Source organism: Gallinula chloropus (assembly GCF_964237585.1).
Source record: "Gallinula chloropus genome assembly, chromosome: 14".
Taxonomy (NCBI): Eukaryota; Metazoa; Chordata; class Aves; order Gruiformes; family Rallidae; genus Gallinula; species Gallinula chloropus.
In genome coordinates, this window is record NC_140099.1 from 16357198 (window position 1) to 16380548 (window position 23351).

General features: G+C 37.3%; 1 protein-coding gene across 3 annotated transcripts in view; it reads right to left on the reverse strand.

Annotated features, from left to right (window-relative positions):
* Nucleotides 1-7178: 7178 nt before the first annotated feature.
* Nucleotides 7179-23351, reverse strand: part of RPS6KA5 (ribosomal protein S6 kinase A5) — a gene marked incomplete at its 5' end in the record, with an annotated part of 78343 nt that continues 62170 nt past the window's right edge. For all 3 annotated transcript variants that reach the window (XM_084270602.1, XM_084270604.1, XM_084270603.1), the window contains 10 exons: nt 7179-7525; nt 8815-8978; nt 9979-10138; nt 10748-10939; nt 13480-13650; nt 15927-16020; nt 19196-19329; nt 20027-20152; nt 21085-21246; nt 22613-22763. In XM_084270602.1, coding sequence (XP_084126728.1) covers nt 7286-7525; nt 8815-8978; nt 9979-10138; nt 10748-10939; nt 13480-13650; nt 15927-16020; nt 19196-19329; nt 20027-20152; nt 21085-21246; nt 22613-22763 — 1594 coding nt within the window. In that variant the 3' untranslated portion in view covers nt 7179-7285. The remainder of the gene's footprint in view (nt 7526-8814; nt 8979-9978; nt 10139-10747; nt 10940-13479; nt 13651-15926; nt 16021-19195; nt 19330-20026; nt 20153-21084; nt 21247-22612; nt 22764-23351) is intronic.

Below are 23351 nucleotides of genomic sequence, written 5' to 3' on the forward strand. Positions count from 1 at the left end.
TGGGGAGTAAAATTAAACAATAATGAAAACACAAACACCACCTGCATAACCTACTTAACCCAAACATACACTAGCCATACTGATAGCATTACAACATAGGACTTAAACATATATTCACAGATTTTTCTCCAAAAACAAGCCCCTGCCAGCGCTAGAGATCAGTAATAGCTCAAATACCATCACAGTCTGTGTTACAGGCTTCTTCAGCTGCTTCTCCTTACTGCCCTAACCGTTGTGCATAATGGAACAGCCAATAAGCATCTTCAGCTATAAGTCTGATCTGCCTAACATCTAGATGTTCAGCTTAGGTATTTTATTTTATTTTTAATTCCTCTGAGAAGAGTTCCCTGTAAGACTCCAGGAGTCAGAGGAACAGTAGCGGTCCCGGGGGAATGCTCACACCGCTGCTCTGTGCTGTGCGCGGCCCTGGCAAGAATCTCCCCTCGGGAACCAGGGTGGACTTGGTAATAACGACATGATGTACTTCTCCAGATTGCTTTGCATTAACTTTGAAGCCACCACAGTGGCTAACCACACCATGTAGGGCAACAACAACAAAAACAACACAAATCTTTTTTCTTAAAGATTGTAAGTTAGATGTGGAGACCACTGCTGCTTCAAAAACAATGGTGTGCAACCAGAATGTCCTGTGCATTACAATGAGGGATCACCTTCTTTCTATTTCTCCCTCCCTGCACACCCTGACACAAGAAATAACCGTCCCTGTGCCACTTACTGCATATTGACACAGCCTGAGCTGTGATTCTGACAGCTGTCAGAATTTGTCACCTTTACACAATCTTGCCTTTACAGCTTCAGAGGCAAAGGTAGAAATTAGAAATTATCTCCTCCTCTAGGACCCTAGCAAAAGATAACTGTTAAGATAACATCATAAGTAACTTCAGATTTCTTTAACCTCAGGTAAAAGAGACCAGTAAAGATATCTGCAAGCATAAACACTTGCTGCAGTAGCATCTTACTGATCAGATGGTCAAGGTTGAAAGCCAATGCCAAGCTTTTATTCATTCTTGTAATCAAATGTGGGTTAAGATTAAAGGCCCATTCCATTTTGCATGCTGGTGTTGAAGTAGATCTCAAGCTTTCCTTTTAACCAGACAGCTTTCAAACTGAACTAAGTGCCCTGCCAGGGCTGCACAGGGATGGACTGACACAGCAACACATATTAAGCAGAACAGTATTAACACTTGAACTTCAAAGCTGCGGTGCTTTGGCACCCCAAGTCCCAATTTGTACAATCAGCACCAGACACCAAGATCCTCCTCCCTCAGCAGAGTAACTCATACATAGGGCTGAGCTGTGTATCTGAAGGATGAGAACTCATTAAGGAGACTTCTGTGAAAAGCTCTGAGGTACTCGCTACTTGGTTTGGTTAATTAATTTAGATTGTTTTCTCTACTGTATATTGGTTTTAAGTGAAAAAAGATAGGTACTGTTGTATTAGTCTTCTGCAATGCGATACTATTGCAGAGACACCTCTGTCAGAGTAACTTGGAGACAAACCTTGAGCATTGTTCCCTCATTGTTCCCTCATCTCTAACTACAACTTCCCTCCCTTCTCATTTTGCTGTAATTGCAAAGACAAGTTTACACTTGAAAGCTTTTTTAGTATAGCTGAATGTGTCAGAATCACACCCAACACTGCTGTGAAATGCCCTTGAGTAGATGTAGGTATATCAGCAAGGATCACTGGTAAGTATTTTGAACTCAACTAGGTAAAGACACCCATTACCTTTGCCAGCAGACTTCTTTTGGTTACTCACAAGGCCTGTCTAAATCCTTCGATTTTCTCTTACTTCTGAAAATAAACCTCTCATCACAATCACACTAAGACCATGACACATTTCCACACCTCATTGATGGTCACGTGATTTGCCTTGCAGTTTCATCTGTGACTGGTTTTCAAGCAGTTCCTGAGCAATTACAGAAGAGTTCTGGTTTTCTCTGTTGTTGGCATTTCAGAGGAAGTTAGCATGAATTTTGTGAATACAGCCAGACTGGTTGCCAATTTTAAAATGCGAGAGTGTGTGTGAACAGTATGGATTCCTTTCTACCTCTGAGCAGCACATTTGTTTCCAGAAATCATAGTGTTATAGCTTATTAGGTTTGGCAGTGCTTTATTACTACTTTTACACTGGATTAACTATGAAATAGTTAATCCGGTGTTAACCAAAACGCCTTAACCAAGTTCACAGAACACTTTTATTCCCCCATGTGTGCTGGCTGAGGCAACACAAACACTGGAAGCAGGGAAAGGGCAGTGCACACGGCCAGAAGAAAGGATCAGGAAGGGCCCTGTGGGTGACAGTGGACCCCCAGAGCAGCCCGGACCATCTCATATGCCTCAGCACTTACCATGGAGTCCCAGGCAGCTGCAGACTTCCTCTTCCACCACACAGAACACGAAGGCTGTCAAAATACAGGGGCTTTCTGCAAACTTGTGTCAGTGCAGGAGTCTGACATTGCTCTGCTCTTGCTGCTTCCGGGCACAACAAACAAGACTGCTCCAGCTGGTCTATGTAGTTGAAAGCATCACTTTATTTACTAGTGCAGACTACAGGAATCATCCTGGGTTTTCTCTCTACACAGGTGTTCCAAGCATCGAGAATCCATTCAACGAGCAACATATAAGAATGGGGGATGGCAGGCGAGAGCTAACCAACAGCTCTGCATTTCTCATTTCTTAGAGAGCCCAGTGCCCTGGGGGTTGAAGGAACAAACTGAGCAGTGTTTCTCACAGGCAGACCAAGAATCAAAGCACTTTTATCTCTTTACAGCACAAACAGCCACATTATTTCTTCTTGTCTCAAACCAGAACATTCAGTCAACTATCTCAAGTGAAGGAAGGCAAGGCCCATGTTTCGCCACGTGAGATGGGTGCTGAGAAAGCTGTGCTATATGGGGAGAAGAATGAACCATCCTCAACTGGGGGAAAACACCTGGAACGATACTTGAGAAATAACAAGAATTCCAACTGAAGGCCAAAATGTCAGATAAAGATACAGATAGGCGTGTAGACACACACACACACATATATACACTCTCAAACCTGCAGTTAGGAAATACAGGTTATGCTGGGAAACCAGCAAAAAGGTTTGCAATTCAGTGTCAGTGAATATTACTTGTACATGGAGACAGCGAGAGGAGAAACTGCCCCCTGAAAGCATCTTCCCAGGTGTCTCTCATCTCTATCTTCCCACAACCTTCTTCCTCTTCTCTGGTAGCCCCTTGTGTGGTCCTTTGAATCTGTGTATGCCAAGAACTTATTTTTAAGTACAGGTTCTCTTAAACAAGGTGTATTATTTTAAATTGAGGCCTAGACTCAGCATGTATCCACGTACAGCATGTATCCACATACAGCATGTATCCACACCCATGCACATAATGCATACACATACTAAAAACATAAGACACTTGTGCAACACTTCATCACAACCAATAAACATACATGATCATTCTGTGTATATTTTCTGCCAAGAACTATTCTGTTTCTGGCTGAGCTCTAGGGAACAGGTATCGTAATCTTGTTTGGAAAATTGCCTGTGGAAAGGGGCTGAGAAAATACCTACACCAGCAATGCCAACTGGAAGCCTCGATCCACTCTGCACTTTCTGTGTTAGCCCCTTCAAACAGCATTTTAATAAAGTTGAGCTTCTTTTTGTTGCAGTAAATAATACATATGCCAAATGCACTGACCCTTCTATTAAGAAACAATAAATATTTCAGCTGCTTTTCCTTATATAAAAGTGTAGAAATTTCACTAAGCCAGAGGAAGAGTAAGTCACGTTACTTCCTTTGTACTCCCCTAAATCCTTTAGCAGAATTACCTCTTGATTACCAATATTTGTTTCTAAAAGTGTTACAAAGAAACAGCTTTACAGAATATCAAGTACTTGAAAGATGAGATTAATAAACACACTAGTTATTTAAATCTTTACAGATAAATTTGATTTTTCAACAAATCTGCCCACAATATTGCTGACTGCATTACACTTCTGACAGCAGAGAAATCATTACTAGACATTAAAGTTGCCTGATGCATAGCAGCATTGTGAAGGAAACTTCATCTGAGTATAAACACAATTTACAGTCTTAACACCTCTTTACCAAGGCAGTATGTAATATTTATAGTACTAATGAAGACTGCCTTGTACACTTCAGATTTGAAATAGTGGCACGAGTATGAAAAGTTTGGCCCGTGGTGTATACGTGACCTAAAGTAACAGATTACACTGAGACAACACCGCTGCCAAGAGTAGCCAGCCTCCTGCAGGGACACCTGAACGAGATGTGAACCTGCTCTTGAGCTGCCCAGTTTGAAACTCAGTTTTATGAATGTAAAAGGAGATCAGCAGTTGTTTATGTAAAGATGTTAATCTAAAAATTCATACATCTTAGTCCTAAAGGCGCCTCTTCACCAGCTCTGTTACCTGGAGGCAGCAGGAAGGCAGAGATTAAGCCAGTGATACACATTGCAGCTACCCCAGGTAACTGGTTCAAAGTAAATGTACTTACCCCTGGTTTGAAATTTTTATTTAATAATTACTGTTAGAGCACAAAGAGGACACAGAAATACTTGTCTATAAAAGTTGTCTTTGATACAAGTGACACGTTCTAGTAACTTTAGTCACATAACAATTTCTCAAAACCTGTGTGAAAAAAGCCTCTGACAAACCACCTATTCCCTCTAGTATCTTGTGCAACCATTCTTTTCTTCTTTTTCATCAGTTTGCCAAGCAACAGTCTACCCTTCCCAAGAGGGAGACAACTGTACTGCGTTCCTAACTTTAAGAAGTTACTTCGGCTGGGTCACAACATTCTAAATCTACCTGGCATCCAAAAGTTTGTTACACTTAAATGAAATCAAAGAGCCAACTGCTTCTTTTCTTCTTGCCCTCACCCTACAGACAAAAAGTTTGAAGAACTCCTCAAACTGCAAGCTTTGGAGCAAACTCTTCTTCAACCTCCCAACTTACTCGTACTGTCTGCATAACAAGTATTAATGGTGGATTATTTCTTGTATTTACAGCAAGTTTATTGGGGAGCAGGAAAGTATTCTTTTACAAATGAGCCATGTTCACTATTGAGATTACTTCCAAAGAGAGCATTCAGAAAGCAAACCTGAATATATTACATTGACAATTATTTTTCAATATTTTAACATCGGTCACTTAAAATTGGTTGTGTTATTAGCACATATACTGATCTTTAAATATACTACTTCTACATAAACAGTGCAAATCTCAATATTCACATCAACCTGAAATTAATGCTGCAATTACTGTTGACATTCACATCAAGAAAGTAGTAAACTATTTCACATGAGCAATTCCAAAACCTCAGAATGCCATTATTAATATTAAAGAAACACAGAACAAACAAGTGGGGCTTCAAAGCCTTGTTTTGATACACACAATCCCTGTAAACATGGATGTATTGTATTTGTCAATACTGATATCTGATATAATTCTATAAATAAAACCACTGATATAAACAATTCCTATAACCATTTTTTTGCATAGGGTTTGGATTAAGGTTACTTTATAAGATAGAGCAAGCTGTTAACAAAACCCCCATGTCAATTAGTCTCCCATCGCACAAATTTAGGCGTTTGATTATCTTTACACAAGGAGTCTCTCTGACGTCACTGGACACTTACACATGTAAGCATTTGCAAAACTGGACTCATCTTTAGCACTTAAGTTACCCCTAGTCATTGAGAATGTGAGCAATAAAAGAGCTCTCCATAAATTTATAAAATATGCTGATTTAAAAGTTTATGCTGTTTCTGTAAGTCACATTTATGATTCCAACAGTTATGTACATACTATACTATCACAGTAGGAAATACTTCACTGTAGAACACCACAGTGAACAAGTTGTGAAGCACAGTGTTCAATATAATTTCCCTTTAGTATTCCCAGTGCATAAGTTGTTAACATCTACACTACACAAAGTGCCCAGGTCTGGTATTTGCTATATACAATGTAAAAGCAAGATAGAAAGAGCTTTGCAGTTTAAAGTAAGGAATGAAACCAGAGGGTAATATACAGGGATGCGCTCCTGCAAAGAACAGAATTCTTCTTCACAATGACCACAACCACCAAATACGGTGGATTTTGGGTCATTCAAACCATTAAAACAGTGCTCAGCACCTTGTAGGAAGAGAGATACGAGTGCACTTTATTATAAAACATCTCCTGTTGATGTTATAAAGTGCAAAAAGGAAAACATATTCTAATATTTTACAGTCACTATTAAACTGCTGTATCTGCACAATGCAAAATTCAAATAACTCAGTATACATTTTGTATGGACCCTATAATAACAAACGCTGAAACTGGAGTTTTTGCATCTTTAAAAAAATCTTAGTATTTTAAAGTTATTGTGTAAATATAAAAAGAAAATATAAATTATAATTAACTCTTGAGATAGATATTTTAACATGTGACCACTTTCCAAAGCATTCAATATGAAATTTCACTTTCTCTTATAGCATTACATTTTAGAGTCTGTAAAACATTTTAAAAGTTAATAACTTCAAAAAGTAGAAATAAAAATTATTGTATCACAGTACTAGACACCTTACCTTAACAAACACCTTTTGCCCTAAATATTTTTGTAAAAACTAAATAAATTAAAAAAAATAATCTAAGACTCATATTCCCAGTTGTTTAGAACAAGACATATGGAGTTCCTTTTTCAAACAACACAAAAATTCCATAACGCTTCATCTTGGGACAGAATGTAACCACAAATTTAAAAGGCCTTAAAGCACTACACTGCTGTGGTGCATTGTACCAATGATTCCTTACAGGCATGAAGAGTTGAATTCTGTAACACAGCTGCGCAAAAGCAGAAGATCCAAGAGTTCTAGATGTGTTACAGAGCTTTCCCTTCCTCTGAACAGTGGGGAAGAACCTGGGAGGAAGATTCCGACACCGAGAAACACATCTTCCTCCAAGCTGTACCATGAGCAGCATAGCTCCTGGATGTTGTGCCTGGCTGCACACTAGTAATTTAGCCCTAAGAGAATACAATGTTGGCTGTAGAATAGTATTATACCTTACCCAGTGATAACAATTGTAATGCTAAAAAGAAATGTATTGAAATACAAAGCAAAAACGTATGACTGAAATACATTTTTAAAGCAACAGACATATTCCTGTAGCCTGTAAGCCACAGGGAGGAAGGGTGGGAGAAGACAATATTGGTACTGCCAAGTTCATAACCACTTAAAACCTCAAGACAAGATACTCTCTGCTCTTCAGTCGGAAAACTGGAAGATGGTTTCTGGGTTATTGCTGTCTGTAGGGTTTGCTGGCTGCAGTGTCTTTGTAGGTGTAGTTTTACCATGAGAATGAGAGGAAGAAGAATGTGAACTTTCACTGGAGCTGCTACGTGTCTCTGTGCTTGTACTCGTTTTTTTCATTTTTCTCCGCTTTGCGAGAGGTGCCTTGTCAACATTCTGGAGACAAAATCCTTCTCTTTTGTACTTGTTAAAAGCCTGTTCAAAAATAAGAGGTAATTCTAAGCTTTCCAAGAGGTTGAAGACATTTTATGGCTTGTAGTTTATTATGAATGTACTATGGTAAGTTGTAAGATCTCTTGACAGATCCCTGCTGGTTCTTATTGTAGCTGTAACAATAACTTTACTGGTTTCTACAAGTACTTAAGAGCCAATATGTAACATAATTGACATGATCTCCTCCTTGTTCTTTCCAATTTAGCAGTATTTTGTATTAAGCCTTCAACCTACTTTAGACCACATTTGTACTCATTTTGTTCAGTCTGGAGAAGAGAAGGCTCTGGGTAGACCTTATTGGCACCTTCTACTATCTAACAAGGGCCTGCATGAAGGCTAGAGAGACTGTTTACAAGGGCATGGACTGATAGGACGAGGGTCAGTGGCCTTAAGCTGCAGGAGGGTGGATTTTGATGAGATATAAGAATGAAATTTTTTACTTTGAGGGTGGTCAGGTACTAGCACAGGCTGCCCAGAGAAGCTGTGGCTGCACCCTCCCTGGCAGTGTTCAAGGCCAGGTTGGATGGGGCTCTAGGCAATCTGGTCTAGTGGAGGGTTTCCCTGCCCATGGCAGGGGGTTGGTACCAGATGATCTTTGACATCCCTTCCAACCCAAAACATTCTGTGATTTTCAGTCACTACACTTGATTAAATTACAGTTTTTCTTTCAGCCCAAATTATGTTGTATCATCTGGACCCCTCCAAGTAACAATCTCTTTCTTTTTCTTAGTAATAAGAATCCGCAAGTATTTCAGCATAAACCTGTGCAATTTAAGTTTATTCTCTGTAGGAGAAAATCTTAAGAATCAATATATGTTTTTTAATACAGATGCAGTTCAAATATTTTTAGTAAATATACAATGGTAGACAGGGAAGTCTATTAAAAAAAGTATCCATAGTACCACAAACTAGATACGTTCCAGAAGTTTTCACCATAAGGACTAAACGTCAAAGTTACTTAAGTTAAACAGAATGTTTATTTTTTTTCTAAAACTTTGGAGACCAAAGACCTCTTAATAGGTTTCTCTAAGAAACAGAATATTATAATAGCTATTTCCTGAACAGCTGTCTCTCTGTTCCCAAGAACCCATTAGTATAAATATCTTCAAGAAATTTTATTCTTGCCTCATTCATATTTTCACTGTTTGGAGCTGTAAGCAATCACTGAATTATAACAACAAATACATATTTTTAATTAAGATAAAACACAGGAAAAACCTAGGTTAACTCATTACAAAATTTAACAGGACATAAGATTTCTCAGGACTTACATGAAAGGTGGCCTTGACATATGTATGCACCGCAGCTCCTGAAGAGCCTAAATTATCAGGAGTCATTAGAGGGTTAGATGACAGCTGGCTGCCATCCTGAAGCCATTCGTTGTATCTCAGGCTGGACATCTTAATTCTTTTGTTTGGGTCCACTGTTAGAAGCCCTAACAGAAACACATTACAGTCTCTTAAACTGTGAGCTATTTATCTTCTTTTAATAGAAGATGCAATTATTTTAAGAAAATCTGATGCATTGCTTTGATAAGTCATAGCAATGTTTATCCTAGGTATGCCAATATTTACCCTAGATAAATCTCACACAACATTATACTATCATTCTCCATTAAATGGAGGAACCATTAAATGCAAGAAATTGCTATTTAACTGTTTAATAACTCGAATCTCTTCCCACAAACTCAGAACCACCAAATGGTTTCTTCACTTAAAACCTGCCCAGGATGAAGTTCACAAGGGTAAGCATCCGATTCTCTGACAGATCCACTAAGGCCTGAATCTGGAGATGCCTACACATTTTTGGCAGAAAAATTCCTTACGAGCCTGCCTCTATAGAAATTCAGAACCCCATCTTGTTAGTGTTACGATTGGTGTCTATGTCATGCTGAAAACATAATTAGATGCTCAAAAGCTTAAGGGGAAATCAAAGCATAGCAAATGTGAAGGAAAGCAGCTCAGAATACAGTAGTCTTGATACAAGCATTCAAAAAAAGCCCGAGGAAAAGACGATAAAAATACATTCATTTTCTGCAAAAGGTCAGCTTTTAAAACATTTCTCTCACAACCTGGTGTTTTTATAAAGGCAAAAATAACATAAAAGAAAAACTGCTGCTTTTAAGTATGTTTTAAAAGAGTGACTTCACTTTTCTGAAGCTCTTCAGGTACTTCTAACCCCACTGACCTTCTATAAGCATCTCTCTACATTAGAAAGCTCTCTTCTAGGCGTGTAAGAAATCTGTAGTCTTTCTGCTGTGCCCACCTTTGCTCATAGTTTGCATTAAGGGTCAGTACACAGCTCAAGTGGCAGATACCACTCTGTCAGATTAGGCATTCTAATATTGATCACAGCATCCAGAAACTGCTTAGACCTCAAAACTTTATCTTTTGAGACAAAAAAATAAGGTACCAGAAGTATTTGGGAAGTCATACCTTGAATTAACTCTTTAGCCTCTTCAGAAACATTTTTCCAAGCTTCTCCTTCAAAGGAAAATTCTCCCTTTTTTATTTTCTTCATAATTTCCAATGCACTGGTACATGTTAAACTTTTGTCTTGAGACTGAAACGGTACCTGTCCCGACAGCATTGTATACTGTGATGAGAACAAAAGCGGTGTTAACAAACACAGCGCCACTTACTGACAACTCTGTTATTAAATATGGAGTCCTGTTGTTTGCATCGCCAGCACTGCACAATACAACTTTGACTAACATAATTCAAGCCTATAGAAATTTAAAATATGCAAAACCTTCTCTAGAATCCTTGTTATATATATATAAAAAAGTCCAAATGTTTCAGGAAACTAAAACCAAAACACAACGGTATTTCCACCCAGTTTATATCTACTGAAATTAATTTTCTGTAAATCAGAATGCAGGTTCATTCCTTCCTTGAATTCAAACTGTAGGAAGATTATATGGATGCCTGCAAAAAACTACTAAGACTATCTCTTTCTGAAAACCAGACTGTATCAAGTATTTTTTCCACTCCCAGAAATGTTGAATTCATGTTACTGCTTAGAAAAAAACCCAAACACCCCACCCCTGGAAAACACCTGTCTTTGGAACCTGTTATTCATACAGCAACTCACTTGAATTTGGTATCTACCCAATTCAAGTCTGAAATTATGTCAAGTCTTCTGCATCTGAACAAAAAGTAAATAGATACAATAAAGTTATAATTAAAAACCTCAGTCACTTACCAAAATGACCCCCAAACTCCACAGATCACAAGATTCATCATAACCATTGTGATTCAAGAGCTCCGGGGCAGCATAATGAAGAGTAAAACATGGAGTCTTAAGAGGCTGATTATCAGGAGGTTTTAAACGAGCAAAGCCAAAATCAATTATTTTTATTTCTGAATTATCAGTTTCATCTGTAAACAATAAATTCTGAAAAGCAAAGACAAAAATCAATACCAGTACTGGGAAGAAAATTGGTTAGACTACTTAATAGCCGTTTTTCCCCTACATTTATTGCTACAGAAAACGGTTCATTATCTAGAGAAAAGAGGAACTGGGAGACACTGGGATACAAATGGAGAGGTAGAAACAAAGTACCAGGTACTCTGGAATGTAAGATAAAATTATGTATTTATTTGCCTCCTGTATATCTGCAAGTCAGAATAGTTCTGAGATTGCTAATGAAAATGGGAAGCTGGCAGAGAACAGAGGGGAAAGTAATTCGAGGAACACTGACAATTAAAAAAAGCAGACACTTTAATATAACTGGGAGAATTGCCTTCTTCCTCAAACAGAAGTAAGTTTTCTTAAGCTTTGCTTCCTTCTGGCATGTTGTGAATGACAGCTTTCTTGTGTGGGGGACTCCCGTTGCATTCCTTGTCTTGTGCCTGACTAGTGTTTGCTCCTCAAGTGGTAACACACACTGCAGCCGTATCACCATGAGCCTAATAATGCAGAAGAATACTTTGAAAGCCTTACACCAAAGGAAAGACACTTTGATACTGTAGTACCTGAGAATTCCAGTTTCACAGACTGGAATGTGGCATGTCAGATTTCAAAAACACACAAGTTATTATCAGCTCAGAAGAAGGTTTAAGACAGTGTTTTCCTTTCTTCTTTTTCCTGAGATACAGGAGTGATGCTGTATCTTAGGTGAAGTGGTTGAGGCCAAGATGAATTATAAATGATTTCTATTCCTCCCTTGAACTTCAGAGGTAAGAGAGCAAAATTTTGCTATTGCCTTTCTTGTTAAATCTATGCAATGCTAAAAAAAGACTCAATATTAGAAATCCTATAGCCCTATGTAATTTTGTAATACAAAAGGTGAATGACTCAACATGAAATAATTAATTTCAAACTCACCAAGAAGGGGAAAAAATGATTGTTAGATTGCAAGGAGATCAATAAGGACAACCTGAAGGCATTCATTATGGATAAAGAGAATAGCTGTTACAAAACCCATATTTTCGCATTCTATGCAGTTGTTGTACCTCAATGCACAACCAGAAAAGTCAGTTTTCTGTATGTAGAAGCTGTGCAAAACAGATCTGAAGGAAGCCTAATTTCAGCAAAAACATTAATACAATGAGCATAGGTGATAAATACAATAATCTTTTTTCCATGCTGATGTTATACAGCCAAGAAGTAACTTAAGAACTGCAGCAACCTTGACTTAAAGAGAGTTCCTTTCTTAAGACAACAAAGACAACTGGTTACATTGAGAAAGGAAATTACAGAATGGTCTGGGTTGGAAGGTACCCCAAGGATCATAGAGTTCTAATTTACCATGCAGCTGAAGCTCTCTGCTTTACAGAATGTGGCTTTTATATTCGAGATGGTAATAAGACTAAAATTATGAGAATACTGGGTTCTGTCCTTTTAATAACGATTTGTTTCAAACGCTGGGTTTTTTCCTTCATGATGTCAGCAGAGAAACTTTTTCAGAATCATATTTTCACCTGACACATTAGAATGTCACAATAGCCCCTCTTTATTTAATTGTTCATTTAGTAGAGAAGCTCCTGTACAGATATGTTTTCAAATACATTTATTTTGGGTTGATTTTCAGAAACAGTATAATACCAACACCTAGCAGACTACTTCACCTGTAGGAGTTACTATAATAGAAGTAATTTTGTAATATACGAGAAGGTATGGTAAAAAAGGATGAAACACCAGTAAGAACAGTCTATCATTTTAGACTACAGATACACAAAGAGGATTTCCTGAGGTACGATGACTGTAATCACCAATACAACATCCTTACTGGATGAATCAACATCAACCTACACTATTCTTGGGCTAAAGAAAACTAACACATATCCAAACCTATTGTTGGCAAAGAAAAAGGAGCAAATATTGATCCCAGAAAGCCAGTGGTCAATAAATAAACCGATTTGTCTGCAACGGAAGATGTTACTACACAATAAAAATACCAGAAGTAATTACTGAAAAATGTATTAAAATAATTGTTTCTTTTAAGAAACTAAGCTCACTGAACTCAAATCACACATCTTTATAGTTGGCTGGTTCATTTCATGTTTAACTGGGACAGAAAACAGTACAAGGGTGTCACAATGACCTCCAAGTGAAGCCTGACTGAGGGAATAAGAAGAAACAAAAGGCTGAAACATACAGGCAAAGTACCCAAGCCACACAGCTCTGCATTTGAACTGTTTCATACAATAAATATATACTTACCACTAGTAAAACCTGTCCCCAAATAGGCCAAGAATGCTTTTGAACAAGTTAGAGTATAAATCACTTAAGAAATTTAAAATGTTTCCTAACAGTTATTTTACCTATGAACAGGGAAGCATCAACAGAATTTGCTAAGTAAAAGTGATAACAGTTTTGTAAAAATATAGAAGTAGAAAAATGTGTAATAGAAGTTGAAGGAACCAAAAATACTTCACACTCCAGATATTTAATAGCTTAGTGTCTTAACATATATAAGGAAGTCACTATACCTCAGGTTTCAGATCTCTATGGACTACTCCTACATCATGCATATGGCTCACTGCTGACACTAGTCTGCGCATAATGTGACTGGCCTCAGTCTCACTGAAATGTTTCTTTTTCTGAATCCGTTCAAGCAATTCTCCTCCCTTCAGCAATTCCATCACTAGAAACGTGTGAAGCTGAAACAAAGAAGAGAAACAGGCCACGTTAGAGATCCAACATTCATTACAAACCAGTGTTCATTCAGGAATTTGTTAGGTGTCACTCCAATAGGTTCCCAAAGTTTGAAGAAATACAACTGCTGCTCAGTGCAATTCAGAAAGCCAACAGAAGCAGCACCAAGCTGCATATCAGATGACATCTTTCCCCATAAGTCTCAATGAGATTGATGAACGTTGATGTCTTCCCCATGTTCATCTAGAAATGCACTTCTGCCATGCAAATGGATAGACAGAATGCCTTTCTTTAGGCTAACAAACAAAGCTGGAAAAAGCTAGACTTTTGCTGTTGAAGCCTGTTCTGGCGTAGGGATACTTTTCTAATAATGTGCAGAAAGAGTTGGCCATTTAATGTTACCAAATCCATTAAAAGCACCCTGCAATTTTACTATGAAATTAAAGATTGTCTAGAATTTCTTCTGATTTCACCCTTGCAGAGTACTAGCCAAAGGTACGCAATCATAATAATCACAACAGACATCTTTCCAAACATTAGAGAGTTGAAGTTTTTAATTTGAAAAGAAATGGCTGTTTAGGTGGTTGCTCTTTTCAAGACAATCAACAAGCAGTGATGTCCTTGATAAGACAACATTAGCACACAAACAACGCCTATTCAAATTTCTTTCCATTAAGCAAACACCAGACTTCTCAGAACAGGAAAGTGAAGCCGCGTTCTCAGAAGGCAATGGATGTAGGCATGTGATGGCTTCCAGCATTTCCTTTCTCTGAATGGCAGCAAGGAAAATAGTATTTCCCAGCAAAGAAAAAACTTCTGGGAAGAGGTTCAAAAAATGAAATTCAAAGAAGTAGTCAGGAACAGAAATTAGATGGTACTCAGGTATCAAGGAAGAGAAGCGGAGCTACGTGGACAGAAAGCGGTAACACTTCTTACAACAAACAAGTTGTCTGCTAGTCTCACTGCTAGTAGTGCTTGTTAAGATATCCTCAACTGCAAGTTCTCTTTCTGTCTTCGGAATAGCTCACAGGAAAGTCAGGAAGGATAAAGAGACCTTTCTCTGCTAGAAAATCACTTGTAGCTCGCAAAAAGAGACTGAAGCCCAGAACTATATGGTTGGATTACTAATGTAGAATTTGATCAGACTGGTATTGGAGCAAGTTAAAAATCAGAACTTTTTTTTTAAAGACAAACCACCAAAGTGTCAAAACCAGAAAGTTTTCATCAGTTCTCATTTTCAGAATGTTGTGTATGAGTAATCTGGAAGATAACACCTGGGAGCTACTAAAAATACAATTGTTTGGCTGGTTGAGAGTAGCATATTCAGTTGCAGAGCAACCTGAAGATCATTTTTCTTTAGATATTCCTGAGTATACCCATTTTATGCAAAGGCAAGTGAGAAAATTATCCTGTTCTACATACATGTACTCATACTGTACATTAAAAAAAGGCTTTCTTATTAAAAATTACAATACAGAATTGTCATCCTTCCATTTAGAAGCATTCTATATGAGCACTCTGACAGTTCTTGTATAAACAGCATGACGGGTTTATGGGGGGGGGGGGGTGCAACAGAGCCCACATGCTGTTAGAAAAATCATAGAGAAGTTTAGGTTGGAAGGATCTCTCTGCAGGACATCTGGGCCAAATCCCCTAGCTCAAACCAGGGCCCAATCTCCAAGTTAGATCCAATTACGGCTTCTGACATGCTGTGAAGCTTGCACTACCCTAAGGAAAAAGACACCTGAGGTATCTAAATAAACCTTAAACCAATCTCAATGTATTTTCAAATAGAGGTTCTATTTTCCTATGTGGTAATTTAGCAAACTACTTGGTTATTTCCATTGTTTTAAACATGTAAGAAAATAATGCTAGATATGTAAACTTCATTTGCAAGTCTTCCAAATCATGCTCACAAATACAATTTTAAGATTCATGACATCCCTGATAGAAGGTGATGAGGTTCCTCACTATCATAGATACGGAAACAAGACCATGAATATATTGGATGATGATGATGATGATCTAAACAGACCAAGGACAGAACCAGAGCCTGAATCCAGGTTGTGGGGTTTGGGTTTTTTTTTTGCTAGAGTAACTACAAATTCCCTCGAATGAAGAATTTCTGCTTCACCTTCCATATTGAGTAGACAAAAGCACTAGGAAAAAAGTGCTTTTGTCTACTCAAAGCACAGCAACAGTATGCTTTACTCCTAAAAGTTCCTGGGAAAACACATAGCAACATGTTTGGCAAGCACTGATGACAGTTTCTTAAAAATACCTGGTCATGATAAACTTCATGCAGCTTCACTACATTCGGGTGTCCTTCGCAGAGTTTCAGAGCTGTTATTTCCCTCTGGGTATTGGCTTCCATTCTGGAGAAATTGAGCAGTCATTTTGTAGCAATCTCACTGAGCAAATTGCACATTAGAAGTGTTACAACTATTTTTTAATTGCTTGCAATCTGGATTTTTTAATATTACAACTGCCTGAACACAATTAAGAACAAATTCAAAGTAAGCTGAGCAAAACTCTTCTCATAACCCTGCAAGTTAGGACATTAAAAAACCACACCTAGATCAAACCATGGTTTTGATGCAACTGCAACTTGCTATAGTAAAAGGCTGAAATAATATTATAGTATAGTTTCTCCCTAAAACAAACCTTTCCCTTAGTCCAGGGCAATTTGACTTCACCTCTGTTCCTATAAATATTTATCAGTTCAGCTTTAAGACTCAAATTATTGTCCCAATCCTCTTCCACTCTTATGGGAGGTAAGTACTTCCCAAAGATGCATGAAAACTATAAGCTCCTACTAGAAAAAACAGTAGCATCACCTAGATATGAACTGTGATACACTAATGAACCCCTAACCAGGCCACTGTAAAAATCTAAAATGGAAAAGAGAAGAGACTAGCTCCAGAGCAAAAATCATCACACAAATTCTCTTTCAAGTACTAAAATATATAACCAAAAAAAGGGAACACAGTGAACATAAAAGCTTTGAATGGGGACAGAGCAGAACATTTTGTTTTCAACTAAATGCACATGTTGATATTTTTGGGGGGCTAATAATGCCTGAAATTTTTTGCCAAAACTCTCTCCAAGAAGGACTAATCCTGTACTGACATAGAGAAAGGCCTTAGGGGTAACACAGACAGAGTCTCCCTCACCACACGTGTTCTTAATTTTTGGTTGCCTTTTTTTTTTTCCTCCTAATTAGGACCAGAACCATGATGAGACTTTTGTGCAAGAGAATTCTGTTTTTCTGCAGGTTTCATATAACCAAGTACACTAAGCTGTTCCACCTGCAGCTCTGCTGACGTTGCTTAAACTGAAAGTGACTTCAGGTCCTTCAGAAATTAAAAAACCTGACTCAGTATTTTAAGGGGAGAAAGACTATCATGAGAAGGTGGACCTAGGAAACAGATGAGAAGAGTTCAGTATCATGAACTTAAACCTTTGAAATTTTCCTGACTATTTCTACTCCTAAACTAAGTAGTTTAGTAGTTTAGTAACTACTAAATAGTTACCATCTTCAATTTTAAGCAGATAATATGATGAAAAACAAATAGGAAGCTCTAAAAGAGTAACCTGAGAAAGTTTATAGGACCCCACTGCTTCACTGGCCGTCAGACACATCAATAAACTTCAAATTGTTGGACACTGGCAAATCCAGCACTACTAACAAAGCCTCCACTACTAACAAAGCCTCCACACTACTGAAGTTCCTCCACAGAGGAACTCTTGATCTCAGCTTTCACCTCAAGTGTCATGAAAAGGTTGGCATAAGTGTAGGATTCAGTTTTTGGCACCTTCAATGGGTAGGAGTGAAAGACTGTCTGACTTTAAAGAAATCACTAGAAACCTACTATACTTCTTCTTTAGCAAGAGTTGCTAGTGTGGTTCCTGGAGCAATATTGTTTAGAGTTTAACAGTTTTTTATTCAAGACTGGTTTGTATCCAGCCATTCAGACTGGGGGTTTACTCCTACCTCTAAATACTACACAAACATGCTCCGAATCTGTTCCCAGTCTGCAAACTTAAAAAACCTCCCTGTATAGAGGCTTCTTACCTTCTTCATTTTGCCTGGTCCACCAAGATGAAGAAAAAAAAGCAAAAGAACTTGTAAATAATATCATTTAGGGACATAATTCCTAAAAGGTTAGTTCTATGGGAAAAGTCTAAACTAGTTTACTCACTGTTATCCAGAAACAAACACTCACTAGCTTGAGATAGGAGCACTAACCTGCAGCTCTGCATCTGCACCATGGGAAAATTTTTGAATGTAGATTCAAAAGCCAGATATTTCCAGATCAAAATACCCAATGTATGTGCCTACTGCATACTACTTGTCTAATGTCTCATTATAATGAATGAAATTCTAGTTAATGAACCCTACAGGGTAAAATACACACATAACCTAGAATAGGATTCAGTGGCCTAAGCATAGGAGAGCCTGGAGGACATCAGCCATGAAGACATCTACATAAAGGTAGTAGTCACAAGACTAATGGGAACTGGAGAACAAAGAGGACACCAACAGATGCCAAAATGGCACTACATAGATGCCTATGGTTACCATTGTGAATCCCACAGATAGTGCCTGGTCATCTGAGTATCTCTGAAGGCTCCACTAACGGTTTTGAATAGGTCTTTCTTAATCATAGCAGATCTTGGAAAACTGCCTCTGACACCAACAATTAAGTACCTTATTTCTGAACTTATCCTATCCAAAAAACATGACATGAAACACTTAGGTCTGATGGACAGTTACTTCTAGAGTCTGGAAAAACAGAGGTACAGCCAAATGTCTTGGAGAAGAGATCATTGTGAACTATCATTCTGATAACAAAACATTTACACTTTCCTTTCCTGCCAACATTCTACAACACATTAGAGACATGTTTACTAATGAACACTGCAAAATGAAGCTAAAAATCCATCCACCCCTCAAAAAATCCCTTATCTTTATTATTCTCTGGGCAGAAACTGCCAGAGTTATCTGTTCTAGCAGAGGACCACATGGTCCCCATGCACAAAGCAAGTCAGCTGCCTCCCACTGTTGTGTTCTCTTAAGAATATCCCGGAAACAAAATTCAACTTACAACTCCATAGTCTAATTCCATTTTACACAGACACACATTTAGTTAGATCTGAGGCAACCCACACTCCAGATCCTTCTTAGAAGGAACGTCCTAGGCAATCAACTGGGCTACTTATGAAAAGGAGTTATTGTAAGTCTACACTAAGTTCACTCAGGCTTAAAGATAGGAGGATCTTATACCTTACTCTGGTTAGGAGTAGAATTAGGGTAGAATACAATTAGGACCCAGAAAATTACCCTTTAGATTTCTTCTTGTGTCCTCCCCAGCAAAAGTAACATATTGTTTCAAAAGACTCTCATAAGGTCATAAGTCTGTAGATTCTTCAAAAGGAAATTATCTTAAATTTATTTTTCCACTTCCAAAAATGTAGCAAACATTATTCTAATCCATGGGTGACAGTAAGCAAAGAAAATATTTTTATTGTCTTATAGAATATTTATACCTTTTGCTAATTATTTTTACTGCATACTCTTGGCTAGTTTTCTTGTGTAAGCATTTTCGACAAATGGAAAAACTTCCTTCTCCCAATGGTTTCTCTTTCAGATCCAGTTCATAATGATGATAAAATGGAGAGTCCTGTTAGGAAACTGTCTGTATTTAGTTTTGCAGAATACTTTTAGTATACACAGTCAAAGACAAAGAGTAAAGTTTTGTGAGAATTCTTCATCTACATTTAAAAGAGCTCTCTTTTTGATAAAATATAATCTTAACTTCTATTTAATAAAATGCATAAAATTTATTCTAACAAAGAATAAATATGTTACATTAAACAAACATAATCACTAAATAAATCAATATTACTACAATAGTTTAAGATACAAAATATTCAGACAAACAGGGTCAAAAGATGGCTGTACATACATTTATCCACAAAACTACGTGCTCATTTGAGGACATCACAATAGCGTGTGTTCTTATTGGGCTTCACACAACTATACACAGTTCTGGGCAAATGCAGAATTCAAGTAGCTTCAAAAATATGTACAATGGTTGGCTGAATAAGAACTATCAGGATTCAAATTACTATTACTGCTGTATGCCAGTCTTCTGGAAAACTAGACAATCATCTCATTTTTCAGATTAAACTTCAGCCACTTCTCAGTAGTACCACATGCAAATTATATGTTTGGATCATCTGAGGCGCCGTTACAGAGAGCGGATAAATGAACAATGACTGGTTTGTATTCAGCAGACTAGCTTGTGGTTGCTGCTTTGAAAGTTATATGCAGTTCCAAGTTAACCAAATTAATTCAGGTCTAGATATTATTATTACCTTCATCATAGCACTTCTGGCAATAGTTGTAGTTCCAGGCCGCTCATCCCCCATATAAAACTGAAGAGGATCTACCGTAGCTGCGTTGCGTTTAAACAAAATAGAAGGTGCAACGAAAGAATATCCCTATGAAATTAAGACATTAGAGAAGGGAATGGCTTGAATCTGTTGCACACACACTACCATACTGCATACAAAGAATTAGAAGTTTCAGAACAATTTTTCTAAGAAACCAGAATTTTCATAGCATATTACAGAAACCACAACTGGCTCATGGATGGACAGGAGCTACACATTCACTGCGAGCAGGCAGAGTCCTGAAATTCATTATATGATCCCCACAGTTACACACAAAGCAATAATAATACAAATATTATGCTACAAATCTGGATCCACTTCAACTGTTTCGCAACAGTAATAGAGGCTCACAATTCAACTATCTAGCTCCCCAGAACACCTTTAAGTTAAGGCATGAAATAGTTTTTAGGTTGTGATGTAAGATCAAACCATTTTTAACTGCAAAAGAAAATAAGCCTCATATTAATGACATTTCCTGTGCAGGTATTGTAACAAGAACACCTTCCACCAACAGGATGCATCGGATCTTATTATGACATGCATAAATTACTTGCTATAGTCACTACAAATCTAGCAACTTCCAAAATGTGATTTTGTATTCCTGTACACTAAGCTGCTCAAAAAATGACAATAAAAACCAAAACCACATGGGCAAACTACATTGCTTGTTGAAGTCAACAGGGTCAAGATGACAACACTCAGAAGGTATGAAGAATTAACAAAGGACAGACTGACTTTAGTCCAGCAGGTAGGACATTCAGTGGGGAATGGAGACATATGGAATTTTATGTTTGCAGGAGGACTGTTTCCACCTTTGTCATTTTGCAATTGCTGAACAAACAGCCCTGGGAACTGAGACTGGAAGTACATAGTTAATTCCCAGTAACATAGAAGCTGGTTGGGGAAAAAGCTAGCTATACACGTGGAATTGTTAAATAAATTATAGATTTTTTTTTAATTTAGATGAATTCTTAAAATACCTGAAATATTCTTTCTGAAGTCTGAGGAGTTGCTGCAGGAGAATATGTTGGATCCATTTCTGTAAACTCCTCTGCAAAATTGCTGACATCCAACTCATCTCTGATTACTGGTTTAAATGGAGCTGATACTTTTTTGGCAGCTAAATCATCCCAATTCATATTCTAGACAAAACCAGGAAAATAAATTTGAATCAACTGAAAATTTAACAGAAACAGATATAGCAAAGTGAGACTTCTCCAGAAACAAACAGTCTATAACTCCATTTGCTGTTTTCCACAGGTGTATGAAAAGCATTCAAATTATGCTCTACTAATTTGCTTAGGTAAAGACAAAATGTTACCATACTGATTTGTAAGTAGACAGAGTCCAGCTTAAAAAAAAAAATTACACAAATTAGACTGTGAAGATAAGCTAAACAGCTAGTGTGGCAGCCCTTAAATTTCTTCCTCTTCCTCTGTTTCAGAGGAAGTAACACTTGTATTTTTTAAGCCATAGTGCATGTGTGTAGTATCTTGCTGATTGCTATGCTTAATTAGTAATCTCAGCATCCAGAGCCCTGAAAGCATAATACTTCTGGCTTCTTACTTGAATGCATGGCTAGAAGTAAGAGGCTTAGTTAGCCATAGTAGTTAGGAGAAAATGATCCTATTGCTGTAGAAGTGAGCAACTGAAATGAAGTCAAGATAAAAAAGTGCTATATAAGGAAAAATAAAAATGTAACTTCCAAAACAAACAGCAAATAAAGGAAGTTTAACTCTACTATGTCAGATTCTCTCATAAGAGGAAGGAAATACAGAAGGGATGAGAAAAAATTTAGAAGTTAAAAAGGCAAGTTATTGCCCATGCTGAATGTTATAACGACATTGAAAATATTTGAAAGGTTTATACTAACAACTTCAAATACTCCAAAATTTATACTACTTAAAAATATAATTAACTTCAGAAGTACTGGAAATACAGACTTAGTTTTTTCAAAGAAAGCACACAAACAATTTTAACCACAATGGATGGAACAGTACGGATATATGCAAACCCAATCTTCACCATTGTTTGAAACCAAGTATTAATCCACTGATATCTGAACAGAAACAAAATCTACTAAAACAAGACTAAACATTTAATTAGGTAAAGGAAGACACAGAAGAGCCTTTTCATCACTAGTCATGAACTGTATCAATACACAAATTTGACTCTATGTTAGTGGCAAACTTTCTTTTGAAGAAGAAACACAACATATAATTTAAGTGTTTTCCATTAATCCTTCTGATTTAAGTAGTGTCTTTTGGCTGCTTCAAGTAATTGTTAGAAAGAGACAGAGTATATTAAAAATCTACCTTGCCCTTCTTTTAAGTACTCACCAAATCCATATACATAAGCACATGGATATTCTCACTAACATCAGTGCAGTTATTCAAGTAGTTAACACACCTATAAGCAATTCTGTTAAACAGAATTTCTTCAGACTTGGATTTCAAAGGCACTAAATGCAGGAATACATCATATCTGGAGAGATTTGGGGTTTTCTACCTGGAAAAAGGGATGCTGTTTGATTTCATCAGCATCAGTGGGACCACAACCTAGCCTCTTCTTGGGGTCTTTCATCAAAAGTCGTTGAATTATATCCTTAGACAGTGCACTCATTTCTTGGGGATAAGGTGGCTCACTTTTTAAAATTCTCCTGCAAAACAAACAAAAAAAGCAATTATTTGCTAATTACTTCATGTGTTGAGTGTCATCAGAGTTACCATACTAATGGCAGTGTTTAACATTTCACTTAAACTTCTATTTTTCCCAAAGTCTGGAGGATGACAAATGTGAAACCAACTTGAAAAAAAAATTAATAAACTTTTGAGGAAAATGCAGACACGAAACACAACATCTGTAAGGAGATAAATTATGTAACTTAATCCACAAAAAGCTAAATAATCCTCATGTCATACATACTGAGCTTTTCAATACCAATAGTAAGCTCATAGCTACAACAGGTAGCTCCACAAAAACATCAATTGATGCCTAACAACAGTTGGAAAACCTAATTCAATTCCAACATTAAAAACCATTAGAAAATAAAGAGGAAAAAATCTACACTTGGACTATCTGAGATTTGACTGTACGTTGTTCATTGTGTGCAGGGCTCATGGCCTACTCTCAAAGGAGGTACTATAACTGGAAGAGCTTTAGAGATTGATCAGAAACACAGAATATGTTTCATATGAAAACCTTTAAAAAAGGCTAGGACTGTCCAACTTAGTGAAAAGGAGACTTA